At 44.7% G+C, this 23194-nt stretch overlaps 3 protein-coding genes across 4 annotated transcripts; all 3 read left to right on the top strand.

Annotated features, from left to right (window-relative positions):
* Positions 1-9129: 9129 nt before the first annotated feature.
* On the top strand, positions 9130-12269 carry LOC143425555 (uncharacterized). 2 transcript variants are annotated; one of them, XM_076898456.1, is made up of 3 exons: positions 9130-9166; positions 10717-10813; positions 11511-12269. In XM_076898456.1, the coding sequence occupies exons 1-3, from the start codon at positions 9152-9154 to the stop codon at positions 11753-11755; spliced, it is 357 nt and encodes a 118-aa protein (XP_076754571.1). In that variant the 5' UTR covers positions 9130-9151; the 3' UTR covers positions 11756-12269. The 2 variants fall into 2 exon arrangements, with proteins under 2 accessions (XP_076754571.1, XP_076754570.1); XM_076898455.1 differs by lacking the exon at positions 9130-9166 and having other exon boundaries at positions 10337-10813.
* Positions 12270-12542: 273 nt separating this feature from the next.
* Positions 12543-17608, top strand: LOC143425693 (uncharacterized). The gene is made up of 3 exons (XM_076898695.1): positions 12543-12569; positions 15020-15086; positions 15993-17608. Exons 1-3 carry the CDS (start codon positions 12552-12554, stop codon positions 17606-17608), a joined length of 1701 nt encoding a protein of 566 aa, XP_076754810.1. The 5' UTR covers positions 12543-12551.
* A 2768-nt stretch (positions 17609-20376) lies between these two features.
* Positions 20377-21691, top strand: LOC143425556 (uncharacterized). Its single transcript, XM_076898457.1, has 3 exons — positions 20377-20522; positions 20926-21046; positions 21273-21691. The coding sequence occupies exons 1-3, from the start codon at positions 20505-20507 to the stop codon at positions 21335-21337; spliced, it is 204 nt and encodes a 67-aa protein (XP_076754572.1). The 5' UTR covers positions 20377-20504; the 3' UTR covers positions 21338-21691.
* The last annotated feature ends 1503 nt before the right edge of the window (positions 21692-23194 follow it).

Raw genomic sequence — 23194 nt, 5'->3', positions numbered from 1 at the left:
CACGGTCCCGTGAACAACGCGACGCTCCATGCCCGTTTCAGACCCTACCGCTGGCCTTTCTGATCCGCTGGAAAATATAAATTAGGCCACGCGGACCGTGCCGCGTGCAGTTCGATGCCAAGCTTCGGATAGAAAATTATTAGAGACCCATCGGAGTCGCGAAACACCCGTGAAACCCGATTCCGCTCGTACCGCGTTGCAGTTACTGGCGAACGTGATGAACGCGAGCGTACATTACTGTACGTTCCACGAGTACTTTGTGCAATAAACGCGTCTCTTTCATTATTTCTTTTCTTTTCCACTGTCTAAATGGTTCGCGTTAGATTTTATATTATGTGAACATTTCTGAAGAAATGACGGGACCATTTTGTTTCCGTCCGACAGGAAACATGAGTGACATTCGAATTCAAAAACAATGACTCGATCGGTCATTTAATATGGTACTGTTGATAGACAAGAATTGAGTGATTCGACTGGCAATGGCAAGCTCGCAATAATGAATCGAGTGTTATTAATCTTGTCGCTGGTGTCGGTTCTTGGGTCCCAAGGGAAATCAGTGTTGGACGTTACGCACGATGCGCGATCCGTCGAGCCATCTGTAGAAGAAGGTGGCAATGGACGACGTGCGAATGTTTCGAATGGTGAGTTATTCGTCGAAGGTTCACCAACGGAGACAACGACTGTTCCCCAGCAAAGGGATCAAGATCCAAGTGTATCGTCCGAGACGATCGTGTACAACAGGCTCGAGAGACCTTCGAGAAACGACGAGGAGTCCTCTGAGGAGGAGGACGATCCTGAAGGACCTCCTGATCACGCGATTCCTTATTCAGAACACGAAGAACCAAGGAACGTTTCAACGAAACCGAAGTACATTGCTCCAGGGGAGTGGGCGAAGCCTGCGAAGGACAAGGAAATCCCTCTGGACTTCGTGCCAACGAAATTGTACGCGCAAGTGAGGAAAACTCATACTCTGAGACGATTGCCTCGAAGGAAAGCGATAGAGAACGCTGAATCCGAGGAAGAGAAGGAAAACGCGGCGAGGTTGAGGGCGGTGGTGAAGAACTCGAAGGTGAACACCGTGTACACCGAAGAGGGCTACGAGGACTCTGCTTACGACCACGCTGGGCACGTCAGGGACGCCGATTTCGAGGAGGAGTACGCGAGGAAGCTGCACAATCGTTTGAAACTTAAGAAAGGCGTTGAAGACGATGAACACGAGAACGACGAAGAAGAGGACCAGGCTGCGAGCTATAGGAAACATAAGAAGACTCGTCCTGGACAGTATAAGAATAGCGATCGTTACAAGACTGATGAGAGAAAATGGAAGAATGAGATAGATCCGAAATTGGTCGCTGAGGAGGGAATAGGACAGTTGCGGAAGGATGTGGAGAGAGAGACTGAAGAGATAGAGAAAGGGTACGAGATAAATAAACTGGAGAAAGTCGAGACTACGACTGATGGCGGAATTCCGGTTGAATCGAAGAACCCTGATGTTTATAATAAAAAAAACGCTGAGAAGGGGAAGAAAAATGGGAAACGAAAGAGGCCGTCGTCGATGACGAACGGTAACAGAAATCAAAATCTCATTTCTGGAGAAGAAATAGAGGAGTCTAAAATGTCACGAAAGATACACGACGAAGAAAGAATTGCTAGTACAACTGTAGCAGGGAGTTTAGAAAACCAACCAAAAGATTTTTCAGGAGCGTACGAATATACTTCGTACGGCGTTGATTCGACGAATGCTGGACCAGCTGAAGACAGTCCAACGACCGTCAGCTACAGCCAATTGCTATGGGACTATTATAAAACGAAGCAAAGACAAATGACGACGACAGAAATCCCGCTGAATTCCGAATTAACCACTTTGGATTTCCCTAACTTCGAGCCTCATTCTATTTACCAGGAGGCCACAACATCCTTTCCAATTGTTGAATCAGCAACGTGGGACCCGCAGCAAATCGTTCTTGGCCGCGCGTTGATCGATCCAGGATATCCCACGATCAATGATCAAAACGCAGGATCAATCTCTGCTGACGGTACAATTACGAATCCTTACACAAATGTCTATGACAATCAAGAAATTCTGTTCTCCGTTTCTCCAATGAATTTGGACAGAAGCGACAAGAACACGGATACCCCGCGAGCGAATCGCAAACCGCGTTACAAGATCACCGTTAGACCGAAACCAAAGAAACCATCCGAGGAATTCCGCGCGACATTAACGTCGAGCCCAATGGCCGAGCCATTGACCGAAGCGACGACTGCTGAGCCTCTGCCAATAAACGAGAACTACATGAAAGTTCTGCTGCACCTACAGAACGAGAGGACTGTAAAAAAGGCTCATCGAGCGAACGATTTCCAGCAAAACAGTTTCCACCCGAGGCACAACAAGAACAATCTGGAAGGCTTGACCAGATTGAGGCCTCCTTCGCCGCAGAGAGGACCCGACTACTACTACAACTACGTCCCGCGTAGCCGCTCGACGATCGACGCCGCGCAGTCTGACTGGACTCCGCTTCCAGTCGCCCAAAGGTACCATCAACAACACCCGAATCTGAAGACGCCTCGCAGCTACCAGGATGCCTCGCACCCCTCGCAAAGATACGCGTACAACCACAGAAGAACGCCCAGTGCAGCGTACGATCCGCAACGAGCGGCGCAATTGCTTCGAAACGATTTCAATGGGCAGAAAGAACCGTGGTATTACGCAAACCGTTCCGGAAGCGGATCGGAGCAGAGCAGAGACGTGCACGAGTCGTTTCGTCGGGCGCTCGGTCCCGACGGTGCACGCGGAATCCGCGCAAAAAGCCGCGAAAGAAGATCTGCGAGGGGGCCAGAGGGTGACGAGAGCAGCGATGGCGACCGCGTCGTGAAAGGTTTGCGGCCGCTGGCAAACAACGGCACGTCGAATCGGGGTGAAGCGGAACGGCCGGCGCAAAATCCGTCGATCGAGAGAAATTGCCCGCAGAAAGTGAGACGCGGCGGCGAGGTGGGGCTGGTAATGGACGTGTCGCCGGCAAAACAGCCTGGCGAGAAGAAATCGAGATCCTGCGCGATCGATCGTGGAGAAGGGTCGCGTGCCGCGGAAAGAGAAAGCAGCGTCGACGGTGTGAACAACGGGAGCAAACGGGGTGAGGGGGCTGACGACGGCGATTCGAGGGCGGTCGAGTATGACGGTCGAGGGACGACGGGGGCTGGAAGTACGCTCGATTTGGCGAAGAAGAGGAGGAGGTTCAGCGAGGAGGAACTTCGAGACGAGGACGAATTCGATGGTCGCAGAGGATTTATGAATGAAGCGTCGAACGTGACTGAGAATGGCACTGCCTTGGGAGAAGAAATTAATCTCGATGGACAGGAATCTTTCAAAGAAACGGATGAATTGAAAAATCGGACAGAATTGTCGGCTGAAGAGTTTAAGGTGGTTCGAAGCATCGATTCGTCGGGAAATAAGACAAATGTTCGCGAGGAGCAACCTAAAACGGAGAATGAATTTAAAAAGCATGAAGAATTGTTGAACGAGGCACCCAAAGTGGCTGAGGATGTCATAGAGAAAGAGATAAACGATCGTTTCAGTGATAAAGAGGAGGATGAAGAAGAGGACGATGAAGGGGGTGAAGTCGAGGTCGAGTTCCCGGAATTTGATTTAGTCGAGGAGTTACCTGAAGAAGAACACGTCGAAGAAGCTGTTACCACGGAAGCTAGCTTGGACGTAGAAAAATATCCTTTCTATAATAACGAGAAAATGCCAACACCTTCCGCGTTGAAGTACGCGATAGATCCCAGAAGATTGCCCACGAAGACGTACGGTGCGATGGAATTCTACAATTTGCGAGATGCCTACAAGCACTGCGAGGAAGTGGAGCCTAATTTGGAAGTATTACCAAAAAATGAGGAACCAATTCCTGAGAAGGGTCCAAATGAAAACTTGCCTCGTCTTCGCGGCTTGGGGGACAAGCTTGACTGCTTCAAGGCTAAATACTTCGACGAAAATCCGTTCGATAATCCATTGTTCTTGGAAAAGCAGGTGGAGAATCCAATTGTACCTCCAGACATAGACTCCAAGCAGTTTGCTTCGAGAATCATGATGTTCCCCAAGCAGAACGACGATTACGTGATACAAAAGTCATCTAGAAGACCAGAGAGCTATCGTCAGCCTCGAAGACACGGCTCTGGCCTCGTCAGATTTCAGAAGAGACAACGCATTCGTTACAAAACCTATCCAAGGACGCGAACGAGGACCAGAAAAATGCCTCAGGGTTACAGACTGCAAGCTTCGCGTCTGAAGTACACGAAGGCTACCAGAAAGCCACAAGAGAAACGTCCTGTAACCGCAGCCAGCGAGATATCGTCGTTCTACGCTCCTTATCAGAAGCAAGTGTACGAGGACGTGATGGGTACCATACGAAATATGGCGAATTTGTATAAAGTGCACGAGGTTACCACGACACCAGCGTCTGAAGAAACTACTGTCGTCGACGACGTCAAGGTTGACGTTAAGAAGAATTCATCGAGAAATTCGACCAGCGTTGCGAAGAAAGAGAAAGCTAGCGTAATGATAGACATAATGGAACGTCCGACCGACGTGAACATAAATGTCAAAGGACTGGCGCCATCCAGGCACTACAGCAGACACAGAGGTGTTTACAAAAGAATTAGGGCTCCGCAGAAGAGCAGACCGAGGATCCAGAGGATGCCGCAACCTGTGCTCAGCCTCAGAACTGTCACGCGTCGACGGAAAGTTCGTGTTTATAAGCGAGACTTGACGGATCGTTTAAACTCAAGTGAAAAAGATCGATCGTTTGGTACTTCCGTTGAATTGGACTCAGTGGAAAAGATGGATGACAAAATAGAAGCATCTTCCAATGTTAAATTGAAAGAAAAGGCGAACGAAGGCACGAAGGATGCTAACGATGAAATGACTAAAGGATATGGTAATAATCAACGAATGAAATCTAAAGGTTCGACGAATGAAAATGAGTCGATCGTGAAAGCAAGCGATGCTGATCGAAGTTTCTCCGCTCGAAAGAATTCTACGGCTTCCAATGCGAATCCAAAGGTGAATCACGTAAAAAGAAGAATCACAGTCGTGAAAAGAGTGATCACGTCGAACAGCACGAGCGACGAAAAGCCTGAGAAGTCAGTGTATACGATCAAGGATAGGATTAAACACTCGAAATCGATGGAAGATCAGCGAAGAGTTGGAAAGTTTACGAGAGAAGCGGAAACAGAGGAGGACGCTAGACGAAAAGAGCCAAAGTACAATTATATTCGAAGAAAGAACCCTGTAGAAACAGCTTCGACTTCTTCAACTACTACAGAAAATTCTTCACTGGACAATTGGACAGAGACAGCCACGACCACGGAAACAGTGATCGAACCTGACAACCAACAGCTCGCGAAAGAGAACCGAGTAGTGCAGTACGTGATCGATGAATGGAGGAACGACAGTCCAAATACCACTCAAAAGGCCGACTATTCGGAGCAGGAAGACATGATGAAACGCCCGGACGAGGAAACCATTAACAAAACGGGAACTGGCTACGCAGTTCACGAAAACGTGGACGAAAGTAGAACGACGACAACGGAGAAACCACAGTCGGTGTCCTCCACGGAATTTTTCAACTTGAAAACCTTCCTAGAAACTGAGATACCAGGCTACATCGAGTTATCCTCCGACGACTTCAAGAACTCATTTTTCCTGAACGATAACAACACTTCCAACTACTCGAAGATGAACACGGACTCGACGAACGCGACAGACACTCGACAGGAGAATAAAAAAGGCGAGGCTACATCCAGAACATTCTTTCCATCGTACATGTCCGACGAGCAGTCCTCAGAGAAGTCAGAGACGAACACAGAGGTTCGTCTTAGCACTGAATCCTCAGAGGATAGCAGCTCTGCGTCGAAGGAAAGCGATTCCAATGGGAAAACGTTCTTCTCGTACACGTCCAGGCCGATGTCTCCTGCGGAAAATTACGAGGACGAGAGATACACGGAACTGGGACCACGTGTAAACAAACCAGCCTTCTTTCATCCCCCGTTCTCGCTCTCTGACCACGGGAAATCAGCTTTGAAAGGGAGCTCTGAGGAAAGCGACGAGGCGAAAGAGGAATACGTGTTCCCGTGGCAGAAAGACAAGGAGGACCAACGAAAACGGAAGCGTATCAGACAGCGCAACAAGGCAACAGGCGAATACGAGTATCCGTGGGAGAAAAGGGAGCGTCTGGCGCAGGACGAGAAGAGAAGCAAGGAGGAAAAGCGTCGAAAATTTGGGAGAAGCTTCGACGACGATGAGAACGATTCCACGGAGGCCTCCTCTGCAACGCGACGGAAGTACGTTCAGCCTCGTGGTAGGTCTCGATACAGAAGTCGTTTAGACAGAGACACTTCGGACGATGTCAAGAGTAGCAGCAGTGAACATCGACCGATTATGAAGTACAGTAGCAGGTACAATTCTAATAACACCAAGCTGCCTTTGAACGAGAACTTGAGGAGCGTAGAGGAAATAAGTAGATCGATTAAGAAGGCTCTGGAAGGAGATTCTGAGGAGAAGGATACGTCTGCGGGGAAGGATGATTCTTCAGAGGAAAGGAAAGTGGGTTCTTACAGAGTTCGTAGTATCTCCAGGGGTATCGTTCCCGAGGACGTGACTCAGGCGCCAGCTAAGAAACTGGGTAAGAAGGAGAGTCCTGCAGTTGGTAACTCGACCAACGCATCGGTTGATTACAAGAACTCGAGTGAGTTTCGAATAAGCGTGGCTAACAATAGCTCTAAAGAAACTGGAAATTCTACTAAAGAAGAAACGCACTCTGCTAAGCCGTCGATTAAAAAACGACGAAGACCATCGAAGAGTCCTGCCTCTAGCGTGGAAACCACGACGAGATCGACGCTAGCAACCGATGATAATCGAGCTCGTCGAAGGCAGAAATCTGCGTCGACCACGTCCGCTGCACCACCGATCAGCACCACTTCAGCGTCTCGAGTGATACGGAGAAGAAATCAGAAGCCAGCGAAGAATTCGAAAAGGAACGAAGCTGCTAGGACCTCGAGTAAATCTGTGAAAGACGTTGGCAGCAGAGCGGATACTGGCGCGTCTAGAACTGGAACACCAGAGCGTTCCAGAGGTAGAAAAAAGGCTCGTACGAATGAAATAGCGAGCGAGCCAGTAAAAAATTCGAGTGATCCTGAGGCCTCTACGGACGACTCGAGGAAAACGGAACGCTCGGAGAAGATCGACGACGATCGTGGAAAGAATCCAAGGAATGATACAGAGGAGAAAAAATTGATCGACATCGAGGTGAAAAAGTCGAGCGACAACGAGGGAAAATTGATTAACGAGGTGGAGAAAAAGAACGCGAAAGAAAACGCGGAGAATCAGGATTTTGCATTAATTAAGAATGGCGAGCAGTACGACATCAAGGACGACCGAGTAGAGACGTTGAGCGGCATCGACAAGCCTGTCAGCGTTCCTGAAGATGACGAATTCGATTTTAGCAGTATACTGAAGACAGAGGACGATCTGGTGCCTAAGAACAGAGCTGTTCAGCTGTCGGAGTTGGAGTCGAGGGAAATCGTGTCCTCCGTGTCGTGGACGTCTGAGAATTACGACTTTTAAATCGGAGTGATCTTTCTCCACTTTTATTTTATATACCCGCGGTTTATGGTCGTTTCTTACAGTCGAGAGAGAAGAAGAGGGAAGAAAAAAATTGAAAGTCGTTCTAATTGGGGATTGTTTATGGAAACGATTAGAAATTTAGTAGAAAGAACGCAGATGACGCGTCGCTGAAGGAGCATTAAGTTCATTAAAAATTTCCATCTGAACTTTCTTTTATTAACCTGCGGACTTTGAGAGAGTCTTGTGCGACGATATCTTGCACGTTGTATGACCACGTAGGTTTGAGTTGTTCAACAGTGATTACGAGCCGCTTGCGAAATAATTAATCTTAAAGCTGGTTTGCAGGACGACTTGCAGGAGAAATCTATCGCGTTGCAAAATGTTTTCAGACTGAAATAAAATGACACTTTAAAAAATTTGTAACGCCAGAAGCATGAAAATCGAACGGTCACAACGTTAAGATAATTGGCAAACACCGAATCAAAGGAATGGCGGAAAAGGAGAAATTGGAGCAGATAATTAGCAATCGCGAGAACAAAATCGATTGGATTGTAAATTTTTCGTTACGCGAACAAACTCTTTACCTGTTATCGTTATTTCCTCATTTGTTATTTGTGTTACTGTACATAAACGAAATTATTTTGAATAAAAATAAAGGTAGCATAAAAGGGACGATGAAGTATAACCTCGAAAATCCTCGTAGAAAGGGATTCTAAGGAAAAATTTCGCATCAAAAAATTTTCCTATTTCTAACAAAATATCCGTTATAATTACACAATAATTCATTACGGCGTAGATCGGTAAATTATTACTTTAATTACGTAACCGAGTTAGCTTGCTCCAGAGCTGGATATCCTTGATCTAATTCACGGTAGCAGTGTCACAATTTCTCCACGGATTTTAGTAAGTAGCCAATCAATTGTTCGTTCGTTCATTGTTACGAGATCCGTGTAAATGACTCAGCTATATTTCACTTATTAGTAACGAGGCACTTGCACTTAGGTAAATATTCCGTCGAGTAAGAATAATCATGCACGCTGTTACATTAACCACTATTCCACGATCAGAGAATAATGGTTTCGTTTAATTAGATGCGCTTACGGGCTTCATGGTCTGAATGTCGGCAAATTACGCGGTTAAGATAATGAATTAATCAACGTGCCGGTCGAAGCGGTGCAGAACAGAAATCCTGTGTGCGAAGGAAATCGAATGAAATGAAGTAATCGGTTCTGATTCCATCGCGGTGTTTTCTCCCGTAGAAACACGAAATGCTACGTATTTACCCTACTCTACTGGCGCAACCGACGTGAGTGGTAGCTCAGCGTTCGCCAAGGTTAAGGTGGACGATATCCTCCATTTAGGTACGCGCTGCATTCTAATAAAATTCTGTATCGATGAATAACACTCGATACTGAAAGGGAATACAAGCCTTTCATTGGCCAACTCCGTGGCCGAGCCCCGTATATAATTCGATCTTTACTTTAGTGCTTTAGTTTCCTTCTTGTCCGGCGTCGCGACTACGAAAAAGCGAATATGCCTCCTTCCCAGGTACGTCGACGCTCCTCTCCAAAGTTTCGCGTCGTAACCAATGATAAACTCTTCGTTGCGTTGGAGAAATGGCAATTTTAAACAGTGGTGCTTTAATTAAACAGGATGTACAGTCTTGCTTAGAAGTCAGGGTTTATTATGCGAAAGCTTTTCTAGTGAAGTGTGATAGCAACTTTACATTCGGAGAGAAAAAGATTAAACGATCTATGGAAATCGTGAAGGAAACAAAATTATTTGAACGTAGCCAGCTTCTTCATTAATCGACGTGTTAGTTGTAAATGTTAAAAATTTGATTATGTAATTAAATGTATATCAACTTGGCAGTAGAGTATCGTACGAAGGCAAGAAAAAGAAAGTGGCGAACATTTTGGAGAACATATGCTGCGGTAGTGATAACAGAGAAATCGTTGTTCCTCGTGTGACAATTAGGGGGAGAGAGTTACGTCTACGAGAGTCTATAACTAGAACAAAAAAGAGAAAATAGTCAAACATAAGCGTAATGCATATGTATCGCGTGACTAGCGCTGTGAGAGGCGATTGCGTCCTCCAAGGTCCATATGTTTCACAGTTCTGAGAGCACTGCGAACGCGTTCGATGGTTACTCCTAGTCGAATTACACTTGAACGGAACTGTTTGGTTAAAAACAAAATTGATCGAACGTGCGATCCTCGAAATTTCTTTGCGTCGTTTACGTCTCGAATACCACGGATCCGAGTATTCGTCGATAGATTCACGCACGAACAGCGTTCTCCAGTGACGAGAATCGTAGGAACGAAATCGTGGCCTCGGATTGACCAACAGTAACTTTACGCCGTGCATATAATTCAATCTTGGAGTTTGTACTCGAGTTTCGTTCTTGTTTTACGATTCGACGGGGCGAATACGTGGATACGTGTGCTGAAATAAAAGTACTCCGTGTTTAAACGGTGCATTTAGATGAAAGTACTTCAGTCGCGCGAGCATGATTATGTTTCCCGTTTTAATTTTCAATTTATTTTTACGTAAACAGAATAGCCAGAGAAAGTGAGACCAATTAACGTCCGACAGTTAACCGTTCCTGACAAGTTTACTTAACATTTCGCGAAATTTCTAAGTGCGATTCGCGTCGACACGTTCCGTCCGTTTCTCGTAAAATGTGTACAAAACGAAAAACAGGAGAAAAAAAATAAAAGAAATAATTGAGATGCAAACAATGGCATACTTTCTATCGACGATTCGTTGCTCACTGCCATTACCTAAGCCCGTTATCGTGAAATTAAATTAAGAGATAACGGAATCGTGTGGTTAATAATTTTTAATTAGGAATCTGATTCGCCTAACTAAATCCCGTTACATCAACAAGCTGAATATTGTTTCAATAATATGGGAAGGCAATTCTTTTATGTACACTATCTGATCGAATGTACATATAAAAGAAAAATAATGTACTTGGAGCTTCAAAATCATTGCGGTGTTCGAACTAAAAAGGAACACCTGAAACATATCGGCTCCGTTTTAGCGTCCCATTCATAAACAGTCCCCATAAGATGTTAATAACTAATTGTTTACAGACCATTCTACTGTTAACCGTGGTTGGTTTGCTGAACTTATCGACAGTCGTATCGGATAGTGCAGGGATCGTGGAAATGGTGAACGGACTGGCGTACGGTAAGTCAGTGTGTTCACTTTCCTTTTACATTACACAATGTCTGTGTAGAAGACACAGACAGTTTCTCAACATTGTTTCTACTCGAGCGGAACGTAATTTTGTTATCTTTATGTGTCTGCAAACACGACTACTCGGCGAACACTTTGCAAACGTTATTATTATCCTGTCATATTCGATGGAATCACGATAGAGGACGGCACTGAGGATCGAAAACATTTCGTTCGAACACCTTTCACTTTTTCTTGTAAAAATTGCCAGCAGGTAGTTGCAACAAATATTATCGGAGTCAATAAAGCTAACAAAACACCAATTTAACCGGAAAACATGATTAGAGAGGATTTCAACCGCGAGAATAATTCCGAACTTATGAGAATACGAATACACGGCGCGGAGACTTTAATGCCTGAGTAAGCGATGTCGACAGCGAGCATCGCAGCCTCTCCTTCCAATTATCGTAAAGAAAGACGCAAAGATCTATCTGATTAATCCTGTGTTAATCAACTTTACGCACTGCTTAGCAGTTAATTGTATGCACAAATGAAAACAGTAATAATATATAAACAATAATAATTAACCGATTGTGACAGCTACGGTCGAGTAAAAATAATTTCTCCGTTAATAAATTATCCTCTGCTGAGGAGTTACGAGTTACTCGATCATCTTGCTGGTTTACTAATTAATGGTAACTGATTGTAGGTGGCATCCCGTATGGAAGTGTAACTGGCATGCTGGCCAAGTATCCAGGATTTACGGGGCAACAATTTAATTCCATTCGGTCGCGGCAGTTCAACGGGCTGAGGGGTGCGCAGCCGGTTATTATCAGCCCGAATTTCAGGGCGACGAGGCTGGTGGGCGTGCAAACGCAACCTGTGCAAATTTACAACGTCCCCAGTGTCGTTGCACCCGGTGTCGTCGGCACCATCAGTCAGATAGGTTACTGAACGCGATTAGTTACAAACTGTTAGCAATAAAAGCTGTACAAGCTCCATCGACGTTCGTCTGACATTTTCATTGCACATGCCGGGGATTCCATTATATTTATTGTCGCATTTAAGCGCGCGTAATCATCTCGCATAAAAATTCATGAAAGGCAATCCATCACTGTTAACGTCCCGTTAAGGAGATGTATACGATACTTTTTAAAGCCCGTTCCGTTTCGCAATCCTCCCTTCTTTTTCGCCAGGATGTAAGGTTAAGCGTAATATTTCCGTTCAATTACGTTTACTCAATCACCGTGTAGCGAGTGAACAGAATTATAGAGACACCACGACAAGTTGTAACCCATTCGAGCGCGATTGATGGCTTTCCACCAAGTGAATCGGGTAATCGTAATGCAGCGACGCGTATTGTAACCCCGTATTCCGAAATATTATTTTACAGTGGTTTCTTCCTGGTTATACAACAAATTAACATTACATCGAATCCTATCAATAAAGTAATAAATAAAATTTGTATAAATTATAGAACAACTTTACATCGATGTGTCTCGATAAAACTCACGCTTGTCTGTCTGTGTCGAACCAATCAAACCAGTCAATCCTAACATCAACCTTCTTCTAGCTGCGTGAAACCTCGAGGGGGAAGGTTGCGCGTCCATAATTTCGACGTCACGGATGAAATACGAAAGATACGCCGGTTTTATATCAATTGAATTAGGGCAAAAGCGTTTACGGAGAGAAAGTATAAATGACATCGTGCATCGCGTATGCCTGTTAGTCGTCACGAGCCGCACGCACGATGCATTACCCTCTACACGTGAGTATATGAACGCTAATACGATCCTCGTTGACGGAGAGAAGAACGGAAAAAGAAAAAAAGAGAAAAAACGCACAAAAGAGAGGCCAACTGTTTCGCAACCAGGGAGATGATATTCTTCCTACGTCGACGTACCGCGCGTTGGGACGAATCGAGAAAATTAATTTTGCCCGGTTCGGCTCTAACGACACGCTCGAGGCAATTTGTTTCAAATAATTATAGAAATACTTATTTGCATGAAACTTAACGATTCAGTGTTACTATCATTACTCTTACACATTGTTCATGTGTGAATCAAGAAATAAGTTCGATTTGACGTAATAAATTATTGCAACAAACTGGTAGTCGACTCAAAAGAAGGTATATAATATTATGAATTCGAAACAGAAATGAATCGCCGCGTGGTGCACCGTGAGTTGAATGAAAAACTAATAGAGTGTGATAAATCGAAATGGGACCAGTGGAATATCTTCGATCAGATAAAATGTTGCAAATAAATTCATCGGATACGATGCGATTGTACACGACGCGCTCCGTCGCAGTTGCTTGTAATCGTTATAAAAAAAATTCGCTTAACCACGAAAATTGATTGCTGGATTCTGTTAAACGTTGCGGCGCGCAGATGTTGTCCGAGATGTACACGCGTCAGATAAATTTTAATGAATCGTTCTACAAATCCGTCTCGTGCGAGGCTCGCACCTACATATATATTCACAAGTGCACGTCCTTGCGCGAAGAAAGGATCGAGCATTGCGCAATCCTGCTAATTGCGATTCTCGCAGAACAATATGAGACAGTGTACGTGTTCTGAGAACGCGTTCCACTTTGAACCTGTATAATTAGCTGTAAACAAATATCTATCTTCGAATGAATTCCATAAAGTCTTCGTTTCCGATAGGGAAAAAAAAGGAGTAAGAAAAAGAAACATTGAACCACTCGCGAGATCTGTTATCGTATTACGTTTCCCAGACATTTAATTAGAGAAACATACGTCTAAACGTATAACACGGTCGCGCGTGTGCGTCTAATTAACGGACGCAGATTTCTATCGGATGTGAAAATTTATTTGTTCGCCAAGCGAATGACAGTTCGATTGTTCGTTGATCGATCGCGGCGTTGAAAGGGAACTGGTGTGTCACGTGGCATCGTTAGGACTTCGTCGATCGAACGTGGGCGTCCTTAGGACTCATTTTAGATCGCGATAGGTGACCATTCATGAGGACTACGTTCGCGTAAATCGCGAGTGACCACGTGTGCTTTATTATTACGACCGCAGTCTACACGCGGCTCGTGGATATTAGCCAGTTGAATGAATAAACCATGAATGAAACCAGATACAATTCCTTGTTAGTTTTCCACGCGAATTACTTATTGCCAGTTGATACGCGAGAAACAGATTTATACGCGTGTTTTCGTGGAACATTTCTCTATAAATATCTCTTCCCTCGATACGATCGGTTAACTTGTCAGACGTTGACTCGTTGACGATATTCCGTACATTGAATTGGAGTTCGATCAGATACCGTTCGCGTTATTCAAAAGGCACAAGATTTATGGCCGCGTTCGATAGGATTCGGGTCGACGTACGATTGTCGAGCCGCATAATTACGATCATATTGTCGGAAAAGGATCGTACGTGACACGCAACAATTCGCTGTCGCGAGTTTATCTTCTCGAGAGAGTAACGCGAGTGATCGCACTCGAATATTTCTGCTTTCTTTCATTCGCGACGCATATTTCACAATGCAACTCCAATGTTACGTAACAGCGGTTAATTCTCTCAATCGTATCCACTCTGTTTTATTCCTTTTGTCCCGTAGATACGAGGAAGTAACAGAAATGCACCGCGATCGATCGATTCGTCAAACATTTCAATCTCGTGGCTAGCAGGTACCGTAAGAAAAATGAAGGGAGAAATACCAGTGACTTCCTATTGCGGGAATGCTATTATTCGCAAAGAAGGCAAGAAAGTAACATTCATTTAATAATTACCGACAATCATGCGGCTCGTACGACGACGCATGAATAGAATAGAGAGAAAGAAGGAAAAGTAAAGGGCCTTGCAAACGTGTCGATCAAATCAGAATTAATTCGAAGAAAATTAAGGGAAGAGTTAAAAAAAGGTAGTCTATTACGATCGTAACGTTTCTTCCGCCTCCGCAATGGCTTCTACGCGAAATTTTCACAATCATCCATGCCGCCACGTGCGGGGCAAGTATGTCACGTGAAACGGTGCGTTGATCTTCAGGCTCGTACGATTTTCCCATTGCGCAATAGCAAATAAAACATGGTATTATAGAAAATTACCGAGCAGGCTATCATATAGTCACTTGTTATGTGCTCCATGTTACGTGGTCTGAAGAGAAAAATTTTCCTGGCACGAGGCAAGGAAGGAAGGAAGAAAGCTTCGATTCTTCCCTCGAACCACTCTAACTTCTGTTCTGTTGCAGATTACGCTGCTCCTCGCGAGCTTCTCGATCCTGCGAGACGACGTGGACGCGGCTAAAAACGGACTCAGTAAGTCGATTGTTGTCGTCCGGTTGTGGGAAACGCCTTTAATCATCATCGTGCACGCCCCTGAACTGATTTAAAACAATGACGACTACTTGCAGAAGTGAACGCTCCGTGGAATATAGAATTTTCATAGCGATACGATTATTAAAACGATTCGTATCTGACGTGTTCTCTTGTTAACTTTTTACGCTATTCTTCGCAACGTTGAACGGAGAGAAAAAAAAAATTTCTGTACTCCACGATTTGTTCCGAAGGAAGGAAAAAATTGATGACAGGGATTACGTGTGCTTTTAGTTTCTTCTGCAAATACGCGGAATTGACTAATCCTGTATGATTCGAATGAGGACAGAAGAGTTTAGATGGAGAAAGTGTAATTGACATCCAATATCATACACGTCAGTTAGTAGTCACGAGTAGTACACGCATGTTGAATTACGTGAATCTGTAGACACTAACAAGATTCCTGTCGGCAGACAAAAGAAGAATTTTTGTAGTAATAACGATTATGTTCGTCCTACATTGATTCCTTTCGTGATTGACGAGCGACATTTACAGTTTGCTTGTCGCGAACGCAATACTGCATTTTGTTTCTTTTTCCCTATCAATCTTGTACCGTTGCTTGTTCCTGCCAAACTGAAACTCGAATATAAACTCGAGAAGATACCAATCAACGGTTTTTTCAAAGTCCGCAAAAATCTATTAAGTATGTAAATCGAATATCTTCGAATTACCTCCACCTTTGCATATCATTTGGAATTTAAAAGAAACAAACCGAGTGAAAGCAGTGCCATAGAGTGACAAGGATGGCTCGTTGCTTGCTAATGTGTTTTAAAAATCCTCTAATCAGTTCTCGGATCTCCTTAAATTGTACCAAAGCAATAACGTCTAAATTACTCCCTTGCGTCACAGATGCCGATGTGCTGACGACGCTAGCGAAGAACGTGGCGTCGGTCCTATCGACGACCTTGCTTAGCGATTACCAGGACCCGCCGTCGAACCAATCGTCGAGCTCTTTTCTCAGAAGGCACCAGGAAACGCAGCAGTCCTCGTCGGACCACGCTCGTTCAGAAAGTTTGAACGCTTCGTCGAAGGTTTCTTTCGGTCGCTACACCCGGTACACGCACGGTTCGTCTCCCCCGATCGAGAGGAATGAAGCGTTCCAGGACGCTTACATAACGAACTCGCCTCGATACTCAAAATATTTCCATCCAGAAGCGTACGCGCCATACAAATACACAGCTAGTCCCGATACGCAGGTTTCCCAACACCAGCTGAACATCGACGAGACACCTGAAAGCGTGAGCGTCGACACCCGAGGCAATTCCATCGACGCAGACATCAAGAGAGCCTCCCTCCATTACGCGAATCGGTACCATCAACCTCCTGGATTCGGATACAAGCCTGGACCTCTTCATCCGTTGCCTAATTCCAATCAATACGCCCAATTTGGTCGCGAACCTCGCTATCAACACCTGCCATCGCAGACAGTCGACGGTTCCGAGCAGGCTCCTGATGGTTCCCAAGCTGAAGGCATTGACGCAAGCGCAGATCCGAACCAGAACTCACAGACAGCTAGAATCATTCGTAGACCCTTCAATTTCAATTATCATGGCCCTTTCCACGGTCCTTATCATCAGCCGTTTCATGGACACCAGCACGGGTACTATCCCCATAGCGAAGTGGGTAATCCACTGAGGCTGGTCGATCATCTACATCGAGGACATTCAGCGTTAGGTGGTTACGAGTATAGTCATCACTTCAACCACAGAGGACCTTATCACGATGGCTTCTACCCAGGATATCCTGGTTTTTACCCACACCCCTTCAATGATTCCTTTAATCCAGGAAACGTGGAACAGGGTGGTGGAAATGGAACTTACGGTCCACAGCCGTATGGTCCACCATTTTTTAATGGTCCCAAGTTTGGTCCTCAGTTTCCTTATCAACAACCTTTTTATCCGAATTTTTATGGACACGGTAGACCCGTCGAACCACAGAATCCGCCTGAAAATCAAGGGAGTCCCGAACAAATGGCGTCACCAGAGAACGGACAGGGCAACGGCACTGCCAATCGTCCTCCATATGGTCTGCCACCGTATGGTCCTTATTACCAACATGGTTTCAACGGCTACGGTGGTTATCCACCGCTACCGTTCAATGGCGTGCCTTATCACTTTGGCCACGGATTCCACGATCACCTGTTTCCACGAGTAAAACCATTTCCCTACTTCAACTTTTACCCAGGTGGTTACCATCACTTCCCATCGGTTTACGGGCATCCGTACGGTGGATATTATCCTTACAACAACAATCGAGCCACGACTGCGGCTGAGAAACCAGCGGAGAAGTCTGTCAATCAGAATGCTGAAGCCGTGGAACCACCTGCGAATAGCGAGGTGGAAATGCTGTCCGAGACCAAGTCAATGGCTGTCAATCGATACGTAAAACGTGCTTCCTTCAGCAAGGAATTTGTTATAAGAAACGGCGACAAAATGTCTCGCGATCAGTTGAACCAGTTATCGTAAAATGTATAATCGTTGTATATATTTAATAGAAATGTATTATTTTTTTTAGTCCACGAGATATTCGTTATTTGTACGGATCGTCAACGGTTCTGGCACGTTCGATTTCCCGCTTCTATTAGTAAAATAAAGTTGTAGCGTCGTTACACTAAGTTATTCGAGCAAGCACTCGATATTGTCGCGTTTCTGTCGATCTTCGTCTGTGCTCCGCGAGGAAGCGGGACGGAAAAGATGTCTAATGAGATTTTAATCGCGATCCATTCACGCCCAGCGAGACAACGGAGAAGTTTAATTAGGTCTGACAATGTAGACAGCGTAGACGACACGTGCCGTAACTTGGCATTGGTCAGCGAAACGTTCTCATGCTTATGATATACAAAAAGGTTCCCATAGCTAGTCTAGTTGGCCTTATCCTGCAATTACACGCCGTGCCCAACACGCATGCGAACTATTACGGTCTAATAATTTTCGTGGCCTCGATAAAGACAGTTCGCGGTGATGCACGTGACGCACTGGCCGATCGTCAGAGATGACACGGTGCCATTAACGATCGCAGATAGAAAGCGGCGCGAGATTTATTCCGTACGACGGTTTACAACGAATCGCCATTGTCTCGTAACGGGCCTCTCGCTCGAGATCGGTAACGAGCGCAGTAAAATCGATTTATCGCCGCCGATTTCAAGGTGAGCATATCGCGGATACGTAACACGCGGAAAAGCCTTCAATATTTATAGTATACTATCGATCGTAAAGGCAGGGGATACAACGTGCATGAAAACAAGAAAAGAGGCACACGTAACTGGCTGAATTAGTATCCGGGCATTTTCGCAGCGATGATTAAGACTTGGTCCGATCAGTATGCAAAGTATGGCACCGATGGTATCGTTGAGAAACGCCTCGCAACGAAACTGACTTTACAGAGCCAGGTTACTTAACAGGGAAGATCGTATCGCTCGCACGCTGCAACAGTAGCGGAAAATCGTGATTTCTTTTGGCAAAGTGACTCGAACGTTTTGCAGAAGAATTTTTAGACGAACGCCACGTCGAATTGGTCAAATGAATTTAATTAGATATCGAACGGGAATGTCGTCCGCGGTGCTTAATATTTCCACGAATGGCATCTACAGAAGCAATAATCAACGAACGATATGCTCGTAGTTATGTCACTGTTGACGCGAACAAACGATATGTCACGAGTTCAAACGTTCGAGACGAACGTGTTGATTGGTATAGAAAGTAACCAGTTGCGTAAAGTTGGGCGAATCTGCCGATCAAGCGGCGTAACGATTTTTAAATACGTTTTAATGATTTCTATGTGATAATTGGACACGGTAAACGTGAAAATTGGCAGAACGAAGTGCAGCTGGTAATTAGGAATCGGTATGCCACGCAACTCTTTTTTCCCCCGCGAAACAAAATAATTACCCAGTCACCGCATGCACGACAATGAATTAAGCGATTATGTTATGGACGACCTTCTTGCAACGTCTCTAGAACCGTCTGCGAACTGTTTCACTTGTGCTGCTAAGTGTACTTCGTCTCGTCATGATCAATAAAATAATTTGCGTCAACTTTCGCACGCGTACGCTTCGCAACGCGTCGATCAGCTTCGACACGGCGTAATTTGCAGTCGAATTTATCGAACCTGCGCGCATTTTGCGGTGTTCATCGTGGAATTCGTTCTGTCTGAATTGTCCAGTCGAATGAATCGATTCGTTCGATGATAAAAGCAAAGGAAAGAGAAGAATCGATATCTGCGTTCGCGTACACGCCCAAACAATTTCGGTTCAACGACGATCCCATTGGGCAACGTTACGATCTATGCGACTCGCAAGCCTCGCATATTATTTGGAATTAATGACGAACGCATCCTCCGGCACCGCGTGTGTCGCAACGATTATCTTCTCTTTTTCTTTTCACGATTTCGTCCTGGAACCGGTACCGTGTAATTTCACCATTTTGTAACGCGGTCCCCTCTTCAGCGTTCCTGTTACGCAAACTGCAGCGCGTCTTTTTTCTGTTTTGATCGACGATACACAACGGCGACGCCACTTTTCTCTCGTTTTTCGCAGACGACTATCGAACTGTTGAATATTAATTGCGAAACAAAACGCGATTGACAATCCTGCAAGCTCGTGTTTCCTTCAAACAATTATGAAACGAGGTAGTAAATCGTGATGAACCCACTGGAACAATGACAAGGAAAATGGAGAATTCCGCGTCAAAAGTAGAAATACGCGAACGTATGGAAATTTCAGCTATAACCATTTGAAGCGAACGCATGATTTACTGTTCGCATTATGCGCCATTACCATTAGGTATGCGTGAAAATCCCCGAAACGAGCACGCGGTTCGCAGAATCACAGGGAACGGCACCGTGTTTACGTCTCGCGAAAAGCTACCGATTTAGCATATTTCCACATCGCGAATTCACAATGCGAGTGTCACAACAGCGTTTCCGTAGCGGCGCATTGTTTTTCCGCGGCTCGTGACAGGAATTGGGAAACCCGATGGAGGATTTCAGCGGACGAAAATCGACTCGATGGGACTCGACGGCGAATTTGGATGTCAAGGCGGGGTGTGTGCGCGCGCGCGCGCGCGTCCGCGGGGCGGTGGCCATCTCGAGATCCCGTGTTCCCGTCTTGTCTCTCTTTCATAATGACGCATTGCATTTCGCATAATCCCAGAGTAACAATGCCGGGCTTTGCTATTAGCGTTAACAGAGGGAAGCCAATACGAAGGCTGGGAAAATTGCTGTTGGGGGGCCGTGGCGGGACCCGCCTTTGTTATAAAAGAACCGGAGACGAACGTTAGACGGACAGTGGTATCACTACTGACAGATTGGAAAAATTAGTGCAATTCCTCGCGGAGCTAACTGGCTAACGTCAGCTGACGGAGAATGGCTTGCTTGAAACTCGTAAGTAGAGTAAAGGGGTTGAAGAAGCTTCTGTTCATCCGTCGATAAGTTGCAAGTTCCCGTCTCAGAGTTCTTTTTTATTTTTTATGCTTTCACATTCTAAAATGACAACCGGACGCCATAACAGGATGCGAACAAGCGCTATCGATTTCCATATCTTGATGACAGATTTCGTTATGCTAATTTCATTTGGAACGTTGCCTCTTAAAGAAGCAGAGGGGCTTCCCCGTGTTTTCTACTCCCTGTTGCAAACTTGAAGTCGGATGAAAAAGAAATTAGTCACGCGAACACTTAAAGAGAACATTTCGCGATATTTCACGAGTGCGATCATTTGTAGAATCGTTCGTTACGTTCATTATATTTTCGCGCACACCTCGAGAACCGTACCCGTTCGTTTTTTTAGTATACAGTCCTGCTGCTGGCTGCCATTGTCGGGATCGTTTGCGCGAAACCAGGATACCTCCACTATCCTTATGGTTACGGCTACGGAAGTCCTGGCTACGTTTACTTACCTGGATATTACGGTAAGGAAATACAGTGCACGATGACACGTAGAGCACGGAAGAGAAGTGTTTTCAACGCCAATGAATCTTTTGTGTTTCTTACCGTTTAGTCGAATAAGTGTAGTATCACATTTCGAAAGTGAGCAAAAATATTTATCGACGTTGCACGCGAATGGAATTAATTACACGCGGTTAAAAAAACGTTCATCGACGTCATCCTGTCATTCTGATTTGCTTTTTACTTCAGGCTACCCTTATTACGGTTATGGATACGGGCATGGCTACTACGGGCATGGCTACTACGGCAAGTAATCCACGGCAAAGACGACCGTACGGATACCAGGTTTCGCAAAGGAGACACGTTTAAAACCGATCTGTTGTCGTTGATCTGCCGATTCTCTTATCGTAACCTTCCTTTACGAAAAACATTTACTGCAAACCGCATTTACGCTTTCTCAGATAAAATTCTTGAAATTATCATTTAGTATTACTGTAACAATGACGAAGATATGTATCGAGCAAGCGACTCGTGCTCTATCTGATCTTCGTGTTCTTTCATCGTCGTTGAAGGTATTGTGCAAATCGAACAAATAAAATGTAGATTTCAACGAAAGCGTTCGAAACACCTTATCGTCGGGTATTGCAATACAAATCTCTTCTTCCCTGCGTTTCTTGTACTTTATCAAGTGTCTCTCGATCGCGTATAGAATTAAAAAACAATCGTATCGTACTGGATTTTCTAACACCCATGAAAACAGCTTCTACTCTATAAAACGTCGCTACCTGATGGGAAATTTCAACAGATAAATTTATCTTTGTCAGAAAAGGTGAGAAATAAAAATTGCAAAGAGATTCATTTTAGCCTCGCAATTGGCAAGATTGCAATCCTCGAATCATGGATCAACGATTCATTGCGAATCACGAAAATGTCTCTGATGTTGCGATAGAATGAAAGGGAAAATCGGGAAGAAAAGTCGACGCATCCAATCCGCAAACGTAATCCTCTCGAAGCACAAAACCGAATACACGAATTACTGGGTAATCTTTATCTTGTAAATTAGAGGCTAATGTGATATTCATATGCATGAGTCCCAACTTTCTGTTTTATATTGCGAAACGTCACTGCGGCTCGTCCGATGAGTACCGTAATGGTAACTCTGGTGACGTACGTTTTAATTTTAGAGGGAAAAATAACAGATTTTAATTTTATTCAATGATAGCTATATAGTTTCGATCGATTCACGCGATACACGTATAATCGAGAATATCTGAAAATCACGTACGTATGCGTAATCGCTCATAAAATTATCGATGTTCCGATATATACGTGCGTGCTATTTGAAACGAAAGATCAATGCCAGACGAGGATGAGTTTCTTGTTACGATGTAAAAACATTTTTGATCGTATGGCCTACATGTACGACCTTCTAACGTCGAGTGAATGGTTCTGCCTGCGTATCGATTTCGACCTCCGTGAAAGTACTTCTTATTTAATGAACCCTCGAAAAAATGATTTCTCGAATCGCGTACTTGCGATCGCCGACGAATCTCATCGAAACTCAATAATTAACGGGTAAATGAAACTTAACCGTAGAAGTAACACTCGCAAACTTCTCTCAAGGTTTTATTAGCGAGCGTGAATTTCTGTTACCGTAAATTAATCGTGGGCGTAGGCAATACTCTGGTTCTCATATTTGTGAGTGAAATCCGAAACGACAGGAACGCGAAAACGTGCGAGCCACGCGTTAGAAACCGTTAATATGGAATTGCACAAGACGAAATCACCCGTCGCCTTATCGAACATCTTCGAAGTTGTTGAAATATCGTACCGTATCGTCCGTATTTAATTACGACCGCGATTGCTTCATACATGTATATTATTTCTAAAAATCGTTGCGTCATCGGTGAGAATAAAAACCATGGCTGTCCAAAAAGTTTTTCCCCAACGATACCTCGTTTAGTTTATAAAAAATAATGTTATTAACGCAAATTGTTGAATATTTATCGAACAGTTGATTGATACTGCAACCGATTAATATCGTTATGAACAGGTTTATTGGTAATGCAAGTAAACGTCTCATCGCTGCAGGATGTCAAAATCATCCAAGTACGACCATTTGCGATTAAAGGATTGCCGAAGTCCTGTTTCTACGCGTATTCCCTTTTAAT

Source organism: Xylocopa sonorina, chromosome 7 (assembly GCF_050948175.1).
Source record: "Xylocopa sonorina isolate GNS202 chromosome 7, iyXylSono1_principal, whole genome shotgun sequence".
Lineage (NCBI taxonomy): Eukaryota > Metazoa > Arthropoda > Insecta > Hymenoptera > Apidae > Xylocopa > Xylocopa sonorina.
This window is presented reverse-complemented; position numbering and strand designations above follow the sequence as displayed.